This window comes from Bufo bufo, chromosome 5, assembly GCF_905171765.1.
Source record: "Bufo bufo chromosome 5, aBufBuf1.1, whole genome shotgun sequence".
Lineage (NCBI taxonomy): Eukaryota > Metazoa > Chordata > Amphibia > Anura > Bufonidae > Bufo > Bufo bufo.
In genome coordinates this window covers 155764228-155786566 of record NC_053393.1, presented here as the reverse complement: position 1 = coordinate 155786566, position 22339 = coordinate 155764228, and the positions used below count along the sequence as shown (strand labels likewise).

Genomic DNA, 22339 nt, shown 5'->3' with positions numbered 1-22339 from the left:
AGCTTTACAGGAGGGTGATCAATGACAGGGGGGTAATCAATGACAGGGGGGTGATCAGGGAGTCTATATGGGGTGATCAGGGGCTAATAAGGGGTTAATAAGTGACGGGGGGGGGGGGTGTAGTGTAGTGTAGTGGTGCTTGGTGCTACTTTACTGAGCTACCTGTGTCCTCTGGTGGTCGATCCAAACAAAGGGGACCACCAGAGGACCAGGTAGCAGGTATATTAGACGCTGTTATCAAAACAGCGTCTAATATACCTGTTAGGGGTTAAAAAAAACACATCTCCAGCCTGCCAGCGAACGATCGCCGCTGGCAGGCTGGAGATCAACTCTCTTACCTTCCGTTCCTGTGAGCGCGCGCGCCTGTGTGCGCGCGTTCATAGGAAATCTCGGCCATCGCGAGATGACGCATATATGCGTGACTCTGCGCAGGGCTGCCACCTCCGGAACGCGATCCTGCGTTAGGCGGTCCGGAGGTGGTTAAACAGATGGATTTAACTGATTTTCTTTCACTATCACAAATGGTTTTTTGACCCACAATGTCCCAGTTGTATTCACTGATTATATTTTACTATCAGATTTGCAGTGCAGGCCGCAAAGGTACTTTATGGGAAAAAAAATATGATTTTTCACCCACAATTAAACAGATGGATTTAACAGATTTTCTTTCACTATCACAAATGCAGTGCAGGGTGCAAATGACCTTTTTAAAAAATATTTTTAATTCATTTGTCCCCCCAGAATGTAACAGATGGATTTACTGAATTTATTATATTCACATATGCAACAGAGGAGTACTTTACAGAAAAAAATATGGATATGTCACTCCCTGGGACCCTGAACTCACAGACGGATTACCTATATTTTTTTCCCTTCCCCTGGCACATATGCAGTGCAGGTGCACTTAAAAAATTGGTATATGTTGTCCACTGAACTAAAAGAACAGGATTAAATTATTGTCCCTGGCACATATGCAGTGCTGGTGCACTGAACTTGCACAAAATGGCCACCGACTTCCCACCTAACTAACAGACGAATAAAACTTATTTTTCTGTTCATTGCACCCACAAAAAAAATCTCTGTAGATCGCAGAGTTAACAACAAGTTCTTATATCAGATAGATTCTTTCCTATTCTCTCCCTCACAGCAGAGCATCCTATCCCTACACTAGTAAGAGCTGAGTGACGTGCGGCGCTACGTGATTCCAGCTTATATAGAGGCTGGGTCACATACTGCACTGGCCAATCACAGCCATGCCATTAGTAGGCATGGCTGTGATGGCTTCTAAGGGCACACGAGTTATATGCTTGTTGATTGGCTGCCCTGCAGTCTTTCAAAAAGTGCCATTAAATCGCCAAACACCGAACTCTAACAATAACTTTTACTGAAATTTTCGGGTTCGGGTCCGGGGTCAAAAAATCCCAAAGTTCGGTACGAACCCGAAATTTACAGTTCGGGTTCGCTCAACCCTATCCACAAGAATAAATGGCAACATTTCCAGGGCCAGTAATTTGTAAAGCTGCGCATTTAGTGCTATGGCCTGTGGGTGGGTGGCTGGGTATTTGCACTTGCGTTGAAATGCCTAGGGTTAGGACATTTGTACGCTGCGCTAGGACACAGAAGTGGATGTTGTCGCTGATGGTGCTTGCGAAGGTCCAGATGCAGGGCGGCAGGCATCCGGGCCTGCGCCTTGGACAGGGGATTGTCCAGCACGTAACACAGGGGAAGAGGAGGCAGTGGTTGACCCGCAGACACAGATTGTGGACCCAGGTGTTCTTCTCACTTATTACGGTGCTTTGATGCCGTGTGGCAGATCATGCTGGTGGTGGTGAGGTTGCTAGTGTTCACGCCCCTGCTCATTTTTGTATGACACAGGTTGAAAATTACAATTCTTTTGTCGTCTGCACTTTCCTCAAAAAAGCGCCAGATTGCGGAACACCTACCCCTTGGCAAGGGAGATTTCCGAAAGGGAACAGTTGTTGGCTTGTTTTGTGTGGCCTGCCTTCTCCCTTTTTCCACCCCACTGCCTCTTCCAGCCTGTTGTGGTGCAGCAGATCCCTCCCCCTCTGTACTTCTGTCCTCTCTCGGCTTTCCACCTTTCCAGGTTGGGTCAGTAACTTCATCGTCCACCACCTCCTCTTCCACTTCCTCACTTTGCTCATCCTCCTGACTTGTTGACCTAACCACTACCTCAGTGATTGACAACTGTGTCTCATCCTCAATAATAAAGTAAAAAAAAGGTAAAAAAAAAAAAGTTTTACAAAAATATTTTAAAGTTTCAAGTAAAAAATAAAGCATCCTTTTCCCAAAATATAGTAAAAATAGGAAAAAAAAAGAAAAGAAGACATATTAGGTATCTCCACGTCCATATCGACCAGCTCTATAAAAATATAACATAACCTAACCCCTCAGCTGAACACCGTCAAAAAAATAAAATAAAAACTGTGCTAAAATATTTTTTTTTTGTCACCTTACATCACTAAAAATGCAACGCCAAGCAATCAAAAAGGCGTATGCCCCCAAAAATAGTACCAATGTAACTGTCACTTCATCCCACAAAAAATGAACCCCTACCTAAGACAATCGCCAAAAAAATAAAAAAGATAGCTCTCAGACTATGGAGACACTAAAACAGGATTTTTTTGTTTCAAAAATGTTTTTATTGTTAAATGTAAGAAAAAAAAAAATGTAGACATATTAGGTATTGCCACATCCATAACAACATGCTCTATAAAACACAATTAAAATTACATGACTTAACCCCTCAAAACTATGGCTCTCAAGCTATGGAGGCACTAAAACATTATTTTTTTTTTGTTTCAAAAATGAGATTATTGTGTAAAACTTAAATAAATTTAAAAAGTATACCAATTAGGAATCGACACGTCCGTAATAATCTGCTCTATAAAAATATCACATGACAACCCCTCAGGTGAACACTGTAAAAAAAAAAAAAAAACGATGTCATTAGAAATTATTTGTCACCTTACATCACAAAAAGTGTAATAGCAAGCGATCAAAAAGTCATATGAACCCCAAAATAGGGCCAATCAAACCGCCATCTCATCCCGCAAAAAATGAAACCCTATCTAAGACAATCGCCCAAAAAATTAAATAAAAATATGGCTATGGAGACACTAAAACATAATTTTTTTTGTTCCAAAAATGATATTATTGTGAAAAACTAAAATAAATTAAAAAAACTATACATATTAGGTATCGCCACATCCGTAACAACCTGCTCTATAAAATTATCACATGAACTAACCCCTCAGGTGAACACCGTAAAAATATTTTAATAAAATCGGTGTCAAAAGCCATTTTTTGTTACCTTACATTGCAAAAAGTGTAATAGCAAGCGATCAAAAAGTGATATGCACCCTAAAATAGTGCCAATCAAACTGTCATCTCATTCCTCAAAAAATGATACCCTACCTAAGACAGTCGCCCCAAAATTTTTAAAAACTATGGCTTTCAGAATATGGAAACACTAAAACATGATTTTTTTGTTTAAAAAATGCTATTATTGTGTAAAACTTAAATAAATAAAATAAAGTATACATATTAGGTATCGCCGCATCTATAAGAACCTGCTGTATAAAAATATCACATGAGCTAAACCCCCCCAGGTGTACACTGTAATTTTTTTTTAAAGTGTGTTAAAAAAGCCATATTTTGTCACCTTACATCACAAAAAGTGTAATACCAAGCAATCAAAAGTCATATGCACCCTAAAATAGTACCAATCAAACTGTCATCTCATACTGAAAAAAATGAGCCCCTACATAAGACAGTCACGCAAAATTTTAAAAAAAACTATGGCTTTCAGAATATGGAGACGCTATAAAAATCATTTTTTTTCAAAAATGCTTTAGTACTGTATGTAAAACTGAAACAAACAACCAAAAAAAGGTTTGTCGCGTCCTTAATAACCTGCTTTAGAAAAATACCACATGATCTAACCTGTTAGATGAATGCTGTAAATAACAAAAAATAAAAACGGTTTTGTTATCTTGGCTCACAAGAAAGTGTAATATAGTGCAACCAAAAATCATATGTACCCTAAAATAGTACCGACAAAACTGCCACATTAGCCCGTAGTTTCCAAAATAGGGTCATTTTTGGGGGAGTTTCTACTCTAGGGGTGCATCAGGGGGTCTTCAAATGTGACACTACAGAATCAGGGTAATAAATTTTGAGTTTTGTTTGGCTGTTAACCCTTGCTTTGTTACTGGAAAAAATAGATTAAAATGGAGAATCTACCCAAAAAGTGCATTTGAACCAGTTAAGGTCTGAAGTCACTTTGTGAGGCTTACATAATAGAAACCACACAGAAATGACCCATTTTAGAAACGACACCTCTTAAGGTATTCAAAACTGATTTCACAAACTTTGTTAACCCTTTAGGTGATCCACAAGAATTAATGGAAAATGGAGATGAAATTTCAGAATTTCACTTTTTTGGCAGATTTTCCATTTTAATCAATTTTTTCCAGTAACAAAGCAAGGGTTAACAGCCAAACAAAACTCAATATTTATTACCCTGATTCTGTAATTTACAGAAACACCCCATATGTGGTTGTAAACTGCTGTAGGGGCACACGGCTAATGCTGGATGATAGATCTGGTGCACCTTTAGGTTGTCTAGTCTAAGGGACTTTTTGACCTTTTTTGGAGTGTCTGCATGGTTTGAAGCCATTTTTTGACACAAATATATAAAATGCCTAATGATTTATCTGCCTAAAGTCTAATCATATTTATTACAAAGATTGTGTCGGTTTTTAAAGCGTAGTTCTGCCAGTAAAACATATGGCTGCCCCTTAGTAAATGTAAACTGTTGGGAATGGCTAGAACCACCCTAAAAATGGCACAAACACTTCATAAGTTGTTGCAAATGTCTACTCCACCGATAAATTAGGCAAAAACACACATTTTTCTGGCACAGCACATCTGTTACATTACATACCGCTTTTATCACGTATTAGGTGGCTTACTTTGTGCCTTAATTGTGGACCTACAATTTGGTGTAAATTAATAAAGGACTCCCACAAAAAAAAAAAAATTCTCTGACCTGCTAGAAAGGTTCATGATGTAATCTGTAGTAAATGTAATCTTCTTACCAGTGTCTGTATTTGTGAGCTATCCCTTCCCTTCTGCAAATTGCGGGCCGCAATGCATGAACACCCACCGTGGGGCAGCCGCAGCGGACCCATTCACTTTAATGGGTCCACGATCCGGACGTTACGCAAAAGATAGGACATGTTCTATCTTTTTGCCGAACGTAATTACTGGACGAAACCCCATGGAAGCCCTCAGTAGTGCATCCGTAGGGTTCCGTTCCGTGCTTCCGTTCCGCACCATTCCGCATCTCCGGATTTGCGGACCCATTGAAGTGAATGGGTCTGCATTCGTGATGCGGAATGCACACGGAACGGTGCCCGTGTATTGCGGATGCGCAAATGCGGTCCGCAATACGGCCACGGGGCGCACACGTTCGTGTGAAAGAGGCCTAAAATGGAATTCCTGGGCGGAATGCAAAACAGAAGCCTTTGAGAGGAATTCTGTTTTGATCCGTCATAATACAGGGAGTGCAGAATTATTAGGCAAGTTGTATTTTTGAGGATTAATTTTATTATTGAACAACAACCATGTTCTCAATGAACCCAAAAAACTCATTAATATCAAAGCTGAATATTTTTGGAAGTAGTTTTTAGTTTGTTTTTAGTTTTAGCTATTTTAGGGGGATATCTGTGTGTGCAGGTGACTATTACTGTGCATAATTATTAGGCAACTTAACAAAAAACAAATATATACCCATTTCAATTATTTATTTTTACCAGTGAAACCAATATAACATCTCAACATTCACAAATATACATTTCTGACATTCAAAAACAAAACAAAAACAAATCAGTGACCAATATAGCCACCTTTCTTTGCAAGGACACTCAAAAGTCTGCCATCCATGGATTCTGTCAGTGTTTTGATCTGTTCACCATCAACATTGCGTGCAGCAGCAACCACAGCCTCCCAGACACTGTTCAGAGAGGTGTACTGTTTTCCCTCCTTGTAAATCTCACATTTGATGATGGACCACAGGTTCTCAATGGGGTTCAGATCAGGTGAACAAGGAGGCCATGTCATTAGATTTTCTTCTTTTATACCCTTTCTTGCCAGCCACGCTGTGGAGTACTTGGACGCGTGTGATGGAGCATTGTCCTGCATGAAAATCATGTTTTTCTTGAAGGATGCAGACTTCTTCCTGTACCACTGCTTGAAGAAGGTGTCTTCCAGAAACTGGCAGTAGGACTGGGAGTTGAGCTTGACTCCATCCTCAACCCGAAAAGGCCCCACAAGCTGATCTTTGATGATACCAGCCCAAACCAGTACTCCACCTCCACCTTGCTGGCGTCTGAGTCGGACTGGAGCTCTCTGCCCTTTACCAATCCAGCCACGGGCCCATCCATCTGGCCCATCAAGACTCACTCTCATTTCATCAGTCCATAAAACCTTAGAAAAATCAGTCTTGAGATATTTCTTGGCCCAGTCTTGACGTTTCAGCTTGTGTGTCTTGTTCAGTGGTGGTCGTCTTTCAGCCTTTCTTACCTTGGCCATGTCTCTGAGTATTGCACACCTTGTGCTTTTGGGCACTCCAGTAATGTTTCAGCTCTGAAATATGGCCAAACTGGTGGCAAGTGGCATCTTGGCAGCTGCACGCTTGACTTTTCTCAGTTCATGGGCAGTTATTTTGCGCCTTGGTTTTTCCACACGCTTCTTGCGACCCTGTTGACTATTTTGAATGAAACGCTTGATTGTTCGATGGTCACGCTTCAGAAGCTTTGCAATTTTAAGAGTGCTGCATCCCTCTGCAAGATATCTCACTATTTTTGACTTTTCTGAGCCTGTCAAGTCCTTCTTTTGACCCATTTTGCCAAAGGAAATGAAGTTGCCTAATAATTATGCACACATAATATAGGGTGTTGATGTCATTAGACCACACCCCTTCTCATTACAGAGATGCACATCACCTAATATGCTTAATTGGTAGTAGGCTTTCGAGCCTATACAGCTTGGAGTAAGACAACATGCATAAAGAGGATGATGTGGTCAAAATACTCATTTGCCTAATAATTCTGCACTCCCTGTAGAAGTCTATGGGCAAGCATAATGGACCCGTCTGGTTTCCATTATGCAGGACAGAAAACAAAGTCCTGTCAACCCTGAATGTATTTCTCACCCAATTAGGTACCTATGGCACTGTTAATAATGAAAACACTCTGGGAGAAAATTGTAACTATTAGTGGAGCTTTTAGGTTTACTATGAGCACTGCTGATAATGTCCCTTCTTGGTCTTTTTAAAAGTTGGGAGTTATGGGTGTATTTATGTGTGTATAGCATATTTACAGTATGGTATATGTATAGTATATACAGTGTACAGCATGTATATTTAGATGTGTCAGATTCGTATAACAGAAATGTCAGCATTACAGAAGTGCCAGGGCCAACATGTACACTGCTTCTGCATTCATTCTTGGCCTGTCAGAAATAACCAGTTTGCATGGGACAATAATGTGTGTTAAGAGCAGTCACCATTACTGCACTGAGAAGATTCCATAGAAATGTGTGTGGTATCTCTCTGCGGCACCATTGCCATCCTGTGTGAATACATTCTCAATTTCCTATTTCACATCAGAAAAGAATCAGAAAAATTGGCCGTGTGTAATTTTTCAGCTCAGCATGCTTCACTTCAGCAGAGCAGAAGTTTAATATAGGATACACAAGAGTGCTGTTTTTGGAAGAAAGTAGCCCTATTTTTGTAACTCTGCACTGCTTCTTTATCTACACATGACATTTAATGAGATTTAAAGGGGTTTTCTGAGATTTTAAAACTGATGACCTTTCCTCTGGATAGGTCATCAGTATTTGATTGGTTGGGGTCCAACACCCGGGACCCCCGCCAATCAGCTAAAAATAGAAAAAAATTAATAAAATATACATATTTGGTATTGCTGCGTCCGTGACGGTCGGCTCTATAAATATATCACATGATCCATCCAGTCCGATAAACACCATAAAAAAAACAAAAACTGTGTCAAAAAAAGCCATTTTTGTCACCTTAAATCACAAAAAGTGCAACACCAAGTGATCAAAAAGGTGTATGTCCCACAAAATGGTACCAATAAAATCATCACCTCATTCCGCAAAAAATGAGCCCCTACATAAGAAAATCGCTAAAAAATAAATAAAATAAATATAGCTCTCAGAACATGGAGACACTAAAACATAATTTTTTGGGTTTAAGGACTTGGCCATTTTTTTAAATTTGACCAGTGTCACTTTAAGTGCTGATAACTTTAAAACACTTTGACATATCCAGGCCATTCTGAGACCGTTTTTTTGTCACATATTGTACTTCATGACACTGGTAAAATGAAGTAAAAAAAAATCATTTTTATTTTATAAAAAGATACCAAATTTACAAAAAATTTGTAAAAAATTGCAAATTTCCAAGTTTCAATTTCTCTACTTCTATAATACATAGTAATACCTCCAAAAATAGTTATTACTTTACATTCCCCATATGTCTACTTCATGCTTGGATCATTTTGGGAATGATATTTTATTTTTTGGGAATGTTACAAGGCATAAAACCCAATTTTTAGGGACCAGTTCAGGTCTGAAGTCACTTGCGAGGCTTACATAATAGAAACCACCCAAAAATGACCCCATTCTTTAAACTACACCCCTCAAGGTATTCAAAACTGATTTTACAAACTTTGTTAACCCTTTAGGTGTTCCACAAGAATTAATGGAAAATAGAGATACAATTTCAAAATTTAACTTTTTGGGCAGATTTTCCATCCGAATCCATTTTTTCCTGTTACAAAGCAAGGGTAAACAGCCAAACAAAACTCAATATTTACGGCCCTGATTCTGTAGTTTACATAAATACTCCAAATGTGGTCGAAATTGCTGTACGGGCACATGGCAGGGCGCAGAAGGAAAGGAATGCCATACTGTTTTTGGAAGGCATATTTTGCTTGACTGGTTTTTTGACACCATGTCCCATTTGAAGCCCCCTGATGCACCCCTAGAGTCGAAACTCTAAAAAAGTGACCCCATTTTAGAAACTACACCCTCAAGGTATACAAAACTGATTTTACAAATTTTGTTAACCCTTTAAGTGTTCAACAAGTATTAATGGAAAATAGAGGTAACATTTCAAAATTTCACTTAGGCCTCTTTCACACGAGCGAGTTTTCCGCGCGGGTGCAATGCGTGACGTGAACGCATTGCACCCGCACTGAATCTGGACCCATTCATTTCTATGGGGCTGTGTACATAAGCGTTGTTTTTCACGCATCACTTCTGCGTTGCTTGAAAATCGCAGCATGTTCTATATTCTGCGTTTTTCACGCAACGCAGGCCCCATAGAAGTGAATGGGGCTGCGTGAAACACGCAGTGCATGCGGATGTAATGCGTTGCGTTTCAATTTAAAAGGATGTAACTTAGCAACTGGGCCGTCACATGACACAGGAGGTTGGCTGTTTGCAAAGATCTGCTGAGCGTTTTTCAAGTCTGGAGCAGATCCAAACATTACTCCCAGCCCCTGCAGTTCTATTTTATCTACCATGCCTAAAATCCCCAGACCACTTGATGTGGAGAGAATGATTGTCCTAGTGCAGGAGAGGCCCTGCATTTGGGACACACGCTCCGTGGAGTACCACGACCGGTACAAAAAGGAAGCTGCCTGGCAGGAGGTTACGCAGGAGCTTTTTTTAAATGTGTGGGGCAAGACGTCCGAAAAGAATCGTCATGCTTTATGTAAGTTCAAATTGTAATCTAATGTCGTATCCTGTAGTATGTGTCCTAGTACATGTGGTATCCTGTAGTATGTGGCCTAGTACATGTCGTATCCTGTAGTATGTGTCCTAGTACATGTGGTATCCTGTAGTATGTGTCCTAGTACATGTGGTATCCTGTAGTATGTGGCCTAGTACATGTGGTATCCTGTAGTATATGTCCTAGTACATGTGGTATCCTGTAGTATGTGTCCTAGTACATGTGGTATCCTGTAGTATGTGGCCTAGTACATGTCGTATCCTGTAGTATGTGTCCTAGTACATGTCGTATCCTGTAGTATGTGGCCTAGTACATGTGGTATCCTGTAGTATGTGTCCTAGTACATGTGGTATCCTGTAGTATGTGTCCTAGTACATGTGGTATCCTGTAGTATGTGTCCTAGTACATGTCGTATCCTGTAGTATGTGTCCTAGTACATGTCGTATCCTGTAGTATGTGGCCTAGTACATGTATCCTGTAGTATGTGTCCTAGTACATGTGGTATCCTGTAGTATGTGTCCTAGTACATGTCGTATCCTGTAGTATGTGGCCTAGTACATGTATCCTGTAGTATGTGTCCTAGTACATGTCGTATCCTGTAGTATGTGTCCTAGTACATGTCGTATCCTGTAGTATGTGTCCTAGTACATGTCAAACAGTACAGAGAATGTTAATATTTTTTTCTTATATTTTCACATTTTAGTTGAAGAGGTGAAAAACCGATGGCGGAGCTGCAGAAACCAGTTCCGCAAGGAAATGGTACATAGCTGCAGTGGGTCTGGCCTCCCAAAGAAGCGGCCATATATGTTTAAGGAGCAGCTTATGTTCCTGCGTGCCATAATGGATTTGCGTCCGTAAGTAATATTTTCATAATCTACGAATGATGTTATAGTAATGTGAATAATATGATGTAACGTATATATAAGCTAACTATATTTGAGCCTTCAATGCAATTTTGATGTGGGCTTGGTGTCTAAGAAATATTAGTAATAATATCCCATCTGTCATGTGTATGCGCCTATATATTTTTTGTGCAGATTGTATCCAAAAGTGCTAAATGTATTTTTCATATAATGGTGTGGATTCTTTCAAATTGTGTCAAGTATAGCTGGCCTTAGTTGCCAATAGCAACCAGTATCATTTTATTTTGTTATTTTTGGATTTTGGATAAATTAACGGAGGAATGTCCGAGAAACACATGACAAACATTTGATAACTGTTCACTAATGTTTTTCCACCTTTTTTAATAGAACGGAGGACAACCTTGAGGAGGACTTGGAGGAGCCTTTGGAGCAGCACTCCAGCGCCTGTGAGGCGGAAGGGCCATCCTCGCCACCTCCTACTGATGTTGAAGAAGGGAGAGCATCCAGTGCGTCCCAAGCGACTGCTCCCCCTCCTGTGGAAGTTGAGGCAGCATTGGCAGGCCACACACGCCGAAAGAGACCAGCCCAGCCTGTGGACACCTCAGTAAACCTGCAGGTGCTTGAGTACCTCAATCGTGCTCACCATAAGGACACTTTTGACCTCTACGCAGGGAGTCTGGCCACCCAATTTCGGAATCTGCCTCCAGAACGATACTTTCGTATCCAATCGTTAATCAGTATTGCTCTGGAGGCAGCCACTCCTCCTAATGATCCTTCGGATCTTTTTAGAGCCTGTGAGTACTGGTGGATATATGGCAACACCAGTGGGCCTGTGCCAAGGCCACCTCCGCAAATGTACCCACAGCCATCCCAATACCCTCCTCAAGGGCAACACTATGGCCCCCCACCTCAGCATTATGGGCCTACATACAGTGGAGAGGCCGCTTACCGGCAACCGGGCCCCTCATCTTCACAGAGTATGCCAGCGCCACAGCAAGGTCCCTCCTCACATGCCACTTACCATGGCCCACAGTATGAGGCAGGCGCATCCTCGCCCACACGTTTTGTTCAGTTATAATTTTTTATTGTCTATTTTATTTAGTTATGTTGGCCAGGACAGCAAAAAATATAAAGGTGAAACTGATAATCTTTATTAAACACGTTTATTTTGGTTATTTACTTGTCTGCTTTTTCTTAATGAACACTTCATTGTTTAACGTTATTGTTTACAGACTCATTCCACATCTCCCTCGGGATACTTTTTATTGTACACAATGTACACTAAGGATGTATTGGAATGTGTTTTACAGTATTTAAATAACTATACCCTTTATTTCAAGTACACAAGGCCAAATACGTTCTTTATTCAACATCTTCAGAATACATGTCCGCCATTAAAATATCATGTACTACAATGTACACACTTTTATTTCAACATTACATTAATAATATGTAGTAAAGTATCCACAATACTCCCACTAGACAAAAAAAACATAGTCTCCTGGGACATCGCAGAGAATATTAGATAGCAGTGAGCAGGGATGGGCAAAGTGCGGCTCTCCAGCTGTTGCAGAACTCCAACTCCCAGCCTGCCAAGACTGCCTACAGCTATCAGCCTACAGCAGGGAATGGTTGGAGTTGTATTTTAGCCACAGCTGTAGAGCCACACTTTTTCCAACACTGGACTAGAGACACGTGAGTGCATCTGACAGGTGTTTCGGTGTTTATTTTCTGGTGGTTGTGGGGCGGATCACACCTCTACACAGATGGTGCTTGGGGTCTGTGAAGAGGCCCACTTTCTTTTCGCCTCTCAGGGTGTACTTAGCTCAGCATATTTACCTTATCGCCAGTCCAATGATGGTTGTTTGGGTATCCTGTGCGCCCCGCTCATCTCAAGCTAAGTTCTCCTGATTTTCCTAGTTGTGTGTTTGGCCTCGGTCTCAGGGAGACGATGGGCCCTTCACGGTGAAAGGTAAGGGATATTTCATGCCCTGCTCTCTATATTTGGCCTTGGGACAGTATGAGCAGGGAATAGGTTCCAGCGTATGAGTTTGCACACCATGAGGACTTGCTCATACTGTCACCTGTCATGGCGAGGCTCCCGCCTGGATTGGAGGTCACCTTTCACTCTTCACTAGATTTGAGGCAGAGTGTGTGTACTTGGTCATGTTTGTTTATTTGTTGTTCCCCTTAACCACAATTACCGTTATTGATGATTTCGCAAATATAACACATCACATTGCTCGGTTCCTATTAATGAGGTATTAGTCCATATTTCACAGACATTTATAATAAACATATTGTGGAGAAATATCAATAGAATATCAGATATTGGTATATTTCGCACATTCTGATAAATCTCCCCCGGATGTCTGCCAAATATGTAAGCTCGCAACCCACGTCAAGGGTCCTCATTGTCTTGCGAGTCCCTAACTACAAAAATATGAACAAACTAACTAAAAAAAAATATCCATCTAGGATGTATCCACTCTATATAGTCATCTTGAGTGAAATTCTAAATAAATTTAGGTATCACTGCGGGAGATTGCTGGGAAGTAAAAGGAAAAGAACCAACTGGAGAAGAAAAATAATCTGCAAATAATTCCCTCACCCTCAGTCCTGCTGAACCAGCTCTTCCGAGTTGAGAGGGCTCTCCATGGTCTGGTGCTGTAAAGGCTTGGGTATCTTCATCCTGAGTAGCCTCATATATACGAATGTAATTATGGAGGACTACACATGCTTTGAGGACTGTGTTTACATTTTCCGGGGCCATCTGGATGGCAGAAAGAAAGATACGCCATTTGCTGGCTAAGATCCCGAAGGCACACTCCACATATCTTCGGCCACGGCTTAGGTGATAATTGAAGGTTTGCCTTTTCGCGTCCAATCCTCGCCTGGGAAAAGGACGCATGAGGTTTGGAGAGAGTGAAAACCCCTCATCGACAACTACGACAAAGGGTGCAGGTGGTCCAGAGGATCCAGGAAGAGGAGCTGGCTGGGGAATGTCCAATTGGTTGGTCTGAAGCCACCGACTCATTCTGGAAGCCCGGAAGATGCGAGCATCTGCCGAACTTCCATAGGCCCCGATATCTACAATTATAAACCTGTAGTTTGTGTCAACCAAGGCCAACAAAACTACAGAGAAAAACTGCTTATAATTATAGAATCGGGACCCTGAATTCGGTGGCTTCTTCACCCGTATGTGCTTCCCGTCAAGGGCACCAATACAGTTGGGAAATTGTGCCCTCTCCAGGAAGCCCTGGGCAATATTTAGCCACTGCTGCCTTGTTGGTTGTGGCAGCACGGCAGCTCGCAGCCGCAACCAAATAGTGGCACAGGTTCCCCTTACTATGCCAGCTATGGTTGAGGTCCCCATGCGAAACTCGAAGTAGAGTGACGAAAAATAATTCCCCGTGGCCAAAAATCTGTAGAGAAACAGAAAAAATAACATAAGTATGAAAACACTGTAACCATACTCTCTTTTAGGGCTCAGGCACACAAACTTGTGCTGGCCGTTATGTGCATTGGGGACCGCTATTTGCGGCTCTAAATGCATGGCAGCATCCGTGCGCATGCCGCAGACAGATCCAGACCCATTAAACTTGAAGGGGTATGTGATCTGTGTACGCCCCCAAAAAGTGGTGCATGCACTAGTTTTTGACGGGTCTGAGGCACGTACTGAAAACATCATCTATAAATCAACAAGAATTTACTTTTATGTCTTTATAACTACACACTATTTTACCTACCGGAGAGTTATTATGAGCCATTCCTCTGCAGAAACACAACGCCACATGTTGGTGTCCATGAAGGTCAACCCAGGCCTCAACTCCGCCAAAAGCCGATCAAAGGTGGAAATGGATATTCGGCAGTAGGCAAAAATTTTTGCAGGGTGCGCACGAAGGTCGGAATACAGGCTGACAAACTGACCTTTACTAGCCCTCTGCGCCATAATCGGATGAACCCACATTCTCTTCCTCTGCGGTTCCTCCTCAATACTTTCTCTCCGCTCCCCAAAGCAACGGGATACCAGCCAGTGCAAAAGCACATGGTCAGTATAGGATAAGGAGAAAGCAGACATCCTGCTAAGGAACAAAATCAAACACACAACAGCTTCTATCAACACAAAATAGAGCTTTCCCAAAAAGAAGAGCATGCTGTGGGTATTTATATGTCTGGATAATGAACATGTGACTCAAAAGGATGGTTGCGGTTTTTTTCACTCGCGGAAAAAACGCAGGCAATCCGCATGTCATTCGCGCAGAAAAAACAAAAACCCTGAACGCAATTGCAGTGAAAACTGACTTGTTTTAGTGTCAAAATCGCACTATTTTCCCTGAACGCATCCGGCCCCAATCCGCAACGCCCGTGTGAAAGAGGCCTTATTTGGCAGATTTTCCATTTTAATAATTTTTTTAATGATAAAAAGTGACCCTATTTTGGAAACTACAGGATAGGGTGGCAGTTTTGTTGGTACTATTTTAGGGTACATATGATTTTTGGTTGCTCTATATTACACTTTGTGTCTTGTGTAGGGGCTAATTTTTTTCGGGATAAGATGACGGTTTGATTGGCACTATTTTGGGGTGCGTATGACTTTTTGATCGCTTGCTATTACACTTTTTGTGATGTAAGGTGACAAAAAATTGCTTTTTTTACACCGTTTTTTTTAACGGTATTTACCTGAGGGGTTACCTCATGTGATACTTTTATAGAGCAGGTTATTATGGACGCGGCGATACCTAATATGTCTGCTTTTTTTATTTATGTAAATTTTGCACAATGATTTCATTTTTGAAACAAAAAAAATCATGTTTTAGTGTCTCCATAGTTACTTTACACTTAGTCTGATTAGACTTCTGCCTTTAGCAGAAGTCTGATCAGACTTAGCCTTAGGCTACTTTCACACTTGCGTTAGGCTACTTTCACACTTGCGGCAGAGAGATCCGGCAAGCAGTTCCGTCGCCGGAACTGCCTGTCGGATCAGGCAAAATGTATGCTAACTGATGGCATTAGTAAGACTGATCAGGATCCTGATCAGTCTTAAAAATGCCTGATCAGTCGAAAAAATGCATTGAAATGCCGGATCCGTCTTTCCGGTGTCATCCGGCAAAAACGGATCCGGCATTTATATTTTCACCTTTTTTTCAGTCTGCGCATGCGCATACCGGAAGGACGGATCCGGCATTCCGGTATTCTGAATGCCGGATCCGGCACTAATACATTCCTATGGGAAAAAATGCCTGATCCGGCATTCAGGCAAGTCTTCAGTTTTTTTAGCCGGAGATAAAACCGTAGCATGCTACGGTTTTCTCTTTTGCCTGATCAGTCAAAACGACTGAACTGAAGACATACTGATGCAAACTGAACGGATTACTCTCCATTCAGAATGCATGGGGACATACCTGATCAGTTCTTTTCCGGTATAGAGCCCCTGTGACGGAACTCTATGCCGGAAAAGAACAACGCAAGTGTGAAAGTAGCCTTATTGTTTTCCGGCATAGAGTTCCGTCAAAAGTGCTTTATGCCGGAAAACGACTGATCCGTCATATCCCCATGCATTCTGAATGGTGAGTAATCCGTTCAGGATGCATCAGGATGTCTTCAGTTCAGTCATTTTGACTGATCAGGCAAAATAAAAAACCGTAGCATGCTACGGTTTTTTCTCCGGCGAAAAATACTGAAGACTTGCCGGAATGACGGATCCGGCGTTGTTCTCCATAGGAATGCATTAGAGCCGGATCCGTCACAAAGATTTCCGTTGTTTGCCTGATCGACGGATCCGGCTCTTCTTTCTGCGCCTGCGCAATCGAATAGGAGGAGCTGTGGGCGCCGTCAACTTCCTGTCTCTCTTCGATCCTGCCTGCGAGGGAGAAGGGAGGACGCCAGTCTAGGTGAGTAGAAAGTTTGTTTTTTTTTTGTTTGTTTTCAAGTGAAAAAAAATATAAGCAGCTCCTATTATACATAGGAGCTGTATAGATCATGCTAGGAGTAGTAGTCTTGTTGATTACTACTCCTAGCATCCACTATGTACTTGCACCACCAGTGGGGCCTATGTATTTTTGCATAGGGACTGCATGTGTTGCAAGTACATAGTGGCTGGGATGCTAGGGGTAGTAGTCCTGTTGACTACCACCCCTAGCATCCACTATGTACTTGCAGCACATGCAGTGTCTATGTATTTTTTCATGGGCAATGCATGTGGTGCAAGTAGATAGGGGATGCTAGGGGTAGTAGTCCTGTTGACTACCACCCCTAGCATCCACTATGTACTTGCAGCACATGCAGTGTCTATGTAGTTTTTCATGGGCAATGCATGTAGTGAAAGTAGATAGGGGATGCTAGGGGTAGTAGTCCTGTTGACTACCACCCCTAGCATCCACTATGTACTTGCAGCACATGCAGTGTCTATGTAGTTTTGCATGGGCAATCCATGTGGTGCAAGTAAATAGGGGATGCTAGGGGTAGTAGTCCTGTTGACTACCACATGCAGTGGCTATGTAGTTTTGCATGGGCAATGCATGTGGTGCAAGTAGATAGGGGATGCTAGGGGTTGTAGTCCTTTTGACTACCACCCCTAGCATCCACCATGTACTTGCAGCACATGCAGTGCATATGTAGTTTTGCAGAGGCACTGCATGTGGTGCAAGTCGATAGTTGATGCTAGGGGTGGTAGTAGTAGTAGTCCTACAAAAAGTTAACTCGCTTTTTTTTTTCTCAAGGAGTCCAAAATCGATTTATACTTTTGGGCCAAAGACCAAAAAAAATTTTTAAAGATCAGAAAGGGACGTAAAACCGAAAGAATAAAGAATTTTTATACCATAATGTCCAGTAAGTATAATTTGTAATTTTTTTTTTTTGTATTAATAATATTTAATAATGATAATTTGATTAATATATTTTTTTTCTACAGGCTCAACATCTTCTACTGATGCCTGGACCTCTCCTCCAAGACGTCGGCGCAGACATGAGGTAAAAAATTTTGGAAAGCATTCTGCATTTACATTATGAACGCATTTAAAATTTAATTTTTTTTTATTTCATAGTCATCATCTGTGGAGGAGAGGCCTCGCGACACAGAGCCTGCTGCTGGAGAGGAGGAAGTTGGTGGTGGAGGACATGAAGCGGTAATTTTTTAATTTTTGTTTTATTTATTTTTCTCTCAATATTATTATTTCTCTTTTTAATTTTTTTTATTATTGTTACAGGTCGCTCGTCCCGTTGACTCCAATAGAGGTCGTCAATCTCAAGCCAGAGGAAGTCGTGGAGCCCGTGGCGGTCGTGTTCGTGTGAGTATTTCATAGAGGAGTATTTTTAATTGCAAATCGGTTAAAAGCATTTCTGTCACTAGGTTTGGGCCTATAGAGATAGGGACCTGCACGGCTAGATCGCCGCTAGCATGTTCGCAATATATCTGTCCTATAGGGCTCTGTGTTTTTAATTGATTTTATAAAGTATTTAATAGATATGTAAATGACTGTTGAATGTGTCCAAGGGGCTGCACTAACCTTCCTTGTGTGCAGTGCCGGTATAGTGTTCCTTCCCTGTCCTGACATCAGCTTCATGCAGAGAACAGCGCATGAGCGACACATTCAACACTCATTTACATATCTAAAAAATAATTTTTTTTTTAAAATTTAAACCACACAGCCCTATAGGACACAGATATTGCGGACATGCTAGCGGCGATCTAGCCGTGCAGGTCCGTATCTCTATAGCCCCAAACCTGGTGTTAGAATCCCTTTAAACATTAGATATTAATTTATTTTATATTTTTTATATGTTTTTAGGGTTCAAGACGCTCCACCAGAACGGATGAGGAGGAATTTGGTAGTTGTATAATTGACAATGACCTCCTCATCCAGATGGTGGAGGACAGACCACCACTGTGGGACCACACGGACCGCCGCCATGCTGACCATCACGGTACCCGGCTCCTCTGGCTTGAGATATGCGAAGTCTTGGTGGCTAATTGGGACGACCTCAATGAGAGTCAACGGGAGGAGTGCCGTAAGTATACTCTAGTATAATGCACATGTGTACTTTTCATTAAAAATTGGTTTTGTGTCTGGTTGAATTTTGTCACTCACTGCTACCTATAGTGAACATCAATAATTTTTTTATTGTTGTTGTAGCAGGTTCAAACAAATACTAAACCATTTCCGATGTCAGAATTAAAAATTATTATAATATTAATTTTTATTTATTTTTCTTCCCAACAGGGACTACAATCCTGGTGCGGTGGCGGTCAATGAGGGACCGCTATAAGAAGGACTACAACGAGGAGGTCAAGCGCCCGAGTGGTTCGAAAGCAACCACAAAGCGGCCGTACCGGTATGCGGCCGCATTAGGTTTTCTACGTAGAACTCTACAGCTGCGAACGTAAGCTCTAATCTTTATGATAATTATGAATACTAATCTCCAATCTATGTGTGTGGCCTAGCCAGACTGTCATTTGACACTCTGTCTGGGACATTCACATATAGTTCCCTATTTGTCCATTAATTATTATTTTTTTCCTTTTACAGCACATCTAGCAGTACTCGGGCGCACCAAGCTCCTCGTGAAGTCCTTCCAGAGGCCGGAGCACAAGAGGCGGTCCCCGAAGAGCCGCCCACCGCGGGTCCCTCACGTTCTACTCCAACAGCTGGTCGGGACCTCAATGTTCCCCTACCTGTGCCCTCTGGCGACGCAACAATGGCCACAATGGCACCACTTTTTGAGGCATTGATGCGTCGCCAGAGGACCGGTAGGAGCCGTCAGGCGGACTACGAGGATCTCACAAGGCTCGTTTATGAGTCCTTGATGGGATATACCAATAGAATTGCAGCTTTGGAGGAACAAGTGCGACGTCTGCAGGAGGGGGCGGTGCATACGTCGCAATTGGGTCCTGTGCATCACTATTGGTATTCGTTGCTCCCCGTGATGGAACGATTTACGCCCGACCAGTTGTTTGAGGCCCGAAGACAGGTGGACAGTGTCTTGTGGCAAGTTCAGCACCGCCCCACATCCTATCCCCAATCCATGCCCTATCCCCAATCCATGCCCTATCCCCCATCCATGCCCTATCCCCCATCCATGCCCTATCCCCCATCCATGCCCTATCCCCCATCACAACCTCAACAACCCCCTACCCAAACTACCTACCCCCCTTTCCTACCTCCTCAGCCCCCATCCCAGCCTCCCCATTCCACCGAGCACTTTTCTCACCACTTTTCTCCTTCTCCTCCTCAATATTTTCCTTCTGCCAGTTTCAACACTCCTTCTACTCTTGCTCGGTCAACTCCTTCTCCCGCTCCCCCATCCAGATTGAATACTCCCTCTGTTGTGCTTGCCACAACACACACTTTTATGTCCACAGGGGCACAGGAACGAGGGGGACCAACCAGTGTTCAATCCTCCACCACCACCCAACCTTCTACTCCCACCACTCCCACTGGTCCTACTTACAGGCATTTGTAGCCTTTTCTTTTAATATTTTTTTATTTCAAAAAGTTATTTATATTATTTAAAAATATTTAATTTTACAATAAAAATTTGATTGTTTCAAAATTTTATTTGCTTTGTATTTATTTAAAAAAAAATTGTAATAAAAGTGAACATCCACATCGCTTTTGAAGTGAACTATACTTGGTTTGCTCCACCAGCGATGGGATATTACTTTAGTGTATGTAGGAAAGGTCTTTAAAAATGTCCAATCGCAAGCGGAGCGACACAAGTATGTGTCGCTCCTCTGGCGTTGGTCAGATCACTACACAATAACAGGCCTGATTAAATCTACCTGCGCCAGCGGAGCGACACAAGTATGTGTTGCTCCTCTGGCGTTGGTCAGATCACTACACAATAACAGGCCTGATTAAATCTACCTGCGCCAGCGGAGCGACACAAGTATGTGTCGCTCCTCTGGCGTTGGTCAGATCACTACACAATAACAGGCCTGATAAAATCTACCTGCGCCAGCGGAGCGACACAAGTATGTGTTGCTCCTCTGGCGTTGGTCACATCACTACACAATAACAGGCCTGATAAAATCTACCTGCGCCAGCGGAGCGACACAAGTATGTGTCGCTCCTCTGGCGTTGGTCACATCACTACACAATAACAGGCCTGATAAAATCTACCTGCGCCAGCGGAGCGACACAAGTATGTGTCGCTCCTCTGGCGTTGGTCAGATCACTACTGTCACGGCTGTATGTGGGCAACAATAGTAATACACAGTACAGAGCTACTGACTGGACCCAGAACTAGGGAGGATAACGGGTGACCCCTGTCCGACCCTCAACGCTCTCCCTATTCTGCTATAGCACATGCCCGGATCCAAATGGCGGAAAGAGGCATGCCCACGTGCCTAAGACTAATGACCACTGTAACCCCTACAATAGTGGAAGGGGCACGGCCACCAGTGCCCTACTCAGTATATGGAGGGAACCGTGGCCACCTCAGATCCAGTCAGAAAATAAACAGGAACACAACAATGTCTGCACACTTAGCTGACGGTGTTGCAGCCGCAGAGAAGACGGATCCAAGGACAGGCTGGCAATATCCGGAGTGCTAGCTGCAGCAGAACACAGGTCCAGTGAACTGATAGCTACAAGTGAAGAAACTAAAGCCAGAGCTACAACTGAAGTGAGAACTATAATCCACATCCTATCATAGGAGGTGGGGTGATATAAAGAGAGGAAAATCAAACACATGAAGGACAGCTGTGGTGAAAGAAACCAAAAGTAAACAGAGTAGTGAGAACTCCTCCCAGCTCTAGTAGTGACATCATCACAGGGGTGTAGAAACAGAGCTGTGAGAACGTCCCAAAGCTCTGGTAGTGACAGTACCCCCCCCTCTACGGGTGGACTCCGGACACCCAGGACCCACCTTCTCAGGATGAGCCCTATGAAATGCCCTGATGAGGCGAGTGGCTTTAATGTCCGACACCGGAACCCACATCCTCTCCTCAGGACCATAACCCTTCCAATGAACGAGGTACTGAAGAGAACCGCGGACCATGCGAGAGTCCACAATTCTGGAAACCTCAAACTCCAGATTGCCATCAACCAAAATCGGAGGAGGAGGCAAAGAGGAGGGTACCGTGGGCTGGACATATGGTTTTAAGAGAGATCTGTGAAATACATTATGTATCTTCCAAACCCGTGGAAGATCAAGACGGAAGGCAACAGGATTGATGACTGACAAGATTTTATAAGGCCCAATAAACTTGGGACCCAATTTCCAGGAGGGAACCTTCAACTTAATGTTTCTAGTAGACAACCACACCAGATCACCCACATTCAGGTCCGGACCAGGCACACGTCTCTTATCAGCCACACGCTTATACCTCTCACTCATCTTTTTAAGATTACCCTGAATCTTTTGCCAAATGGTAGACAAAGACGAGGAAAATCTCTCCTCCTCAGGTAAACCAGAAAGAGCCCCTCCCGAGAATGTCCCAAACTGTGGATGGAACCCATATGCACCAAAGAATGGTGACTTATCAGAAGATTCCTGACGACGGTTGTTCAGAGCAAACTCAGCAAGAGGGAGAAATGAACACCAATCCTCCTGGTTCTCTGAAACAAAACAGCGCAAATATGTCTCCAGATTCTGATTGAGGCGCTCAGTCTGACCATTCAACTGCGGA

At 42.6% G+C, this 22339-nt stretch overlaps 1 protein-coding gene across 1 annotated transcript; it reads left to right on the top strand.

The window, feature by feature from the left end:
- Nucleotides 1–9633: 9633 nt before the first annotated feature.
- On the top strand, nucleotides 9634–18011 carry LOC121002442. The gene is made up of 6 exons (XM_040433898.1): nucleotides 9634–9826; nucleotides 10548–10698; nucleotides 11095–11501; nucleotides 17621–17679; nucleotides 17754–17834; nucleotides 17916–18011. Exons 1-6 carry the CDS (start codon nucleotides 9634–9636, stop codon nucleotides 18009–18011), a joined length of 987 nt encoding a protein of 328 aa, XP_040289832.1.
- Nucleotides 18012–22339: the final 4328 nt, after the last annotated feature.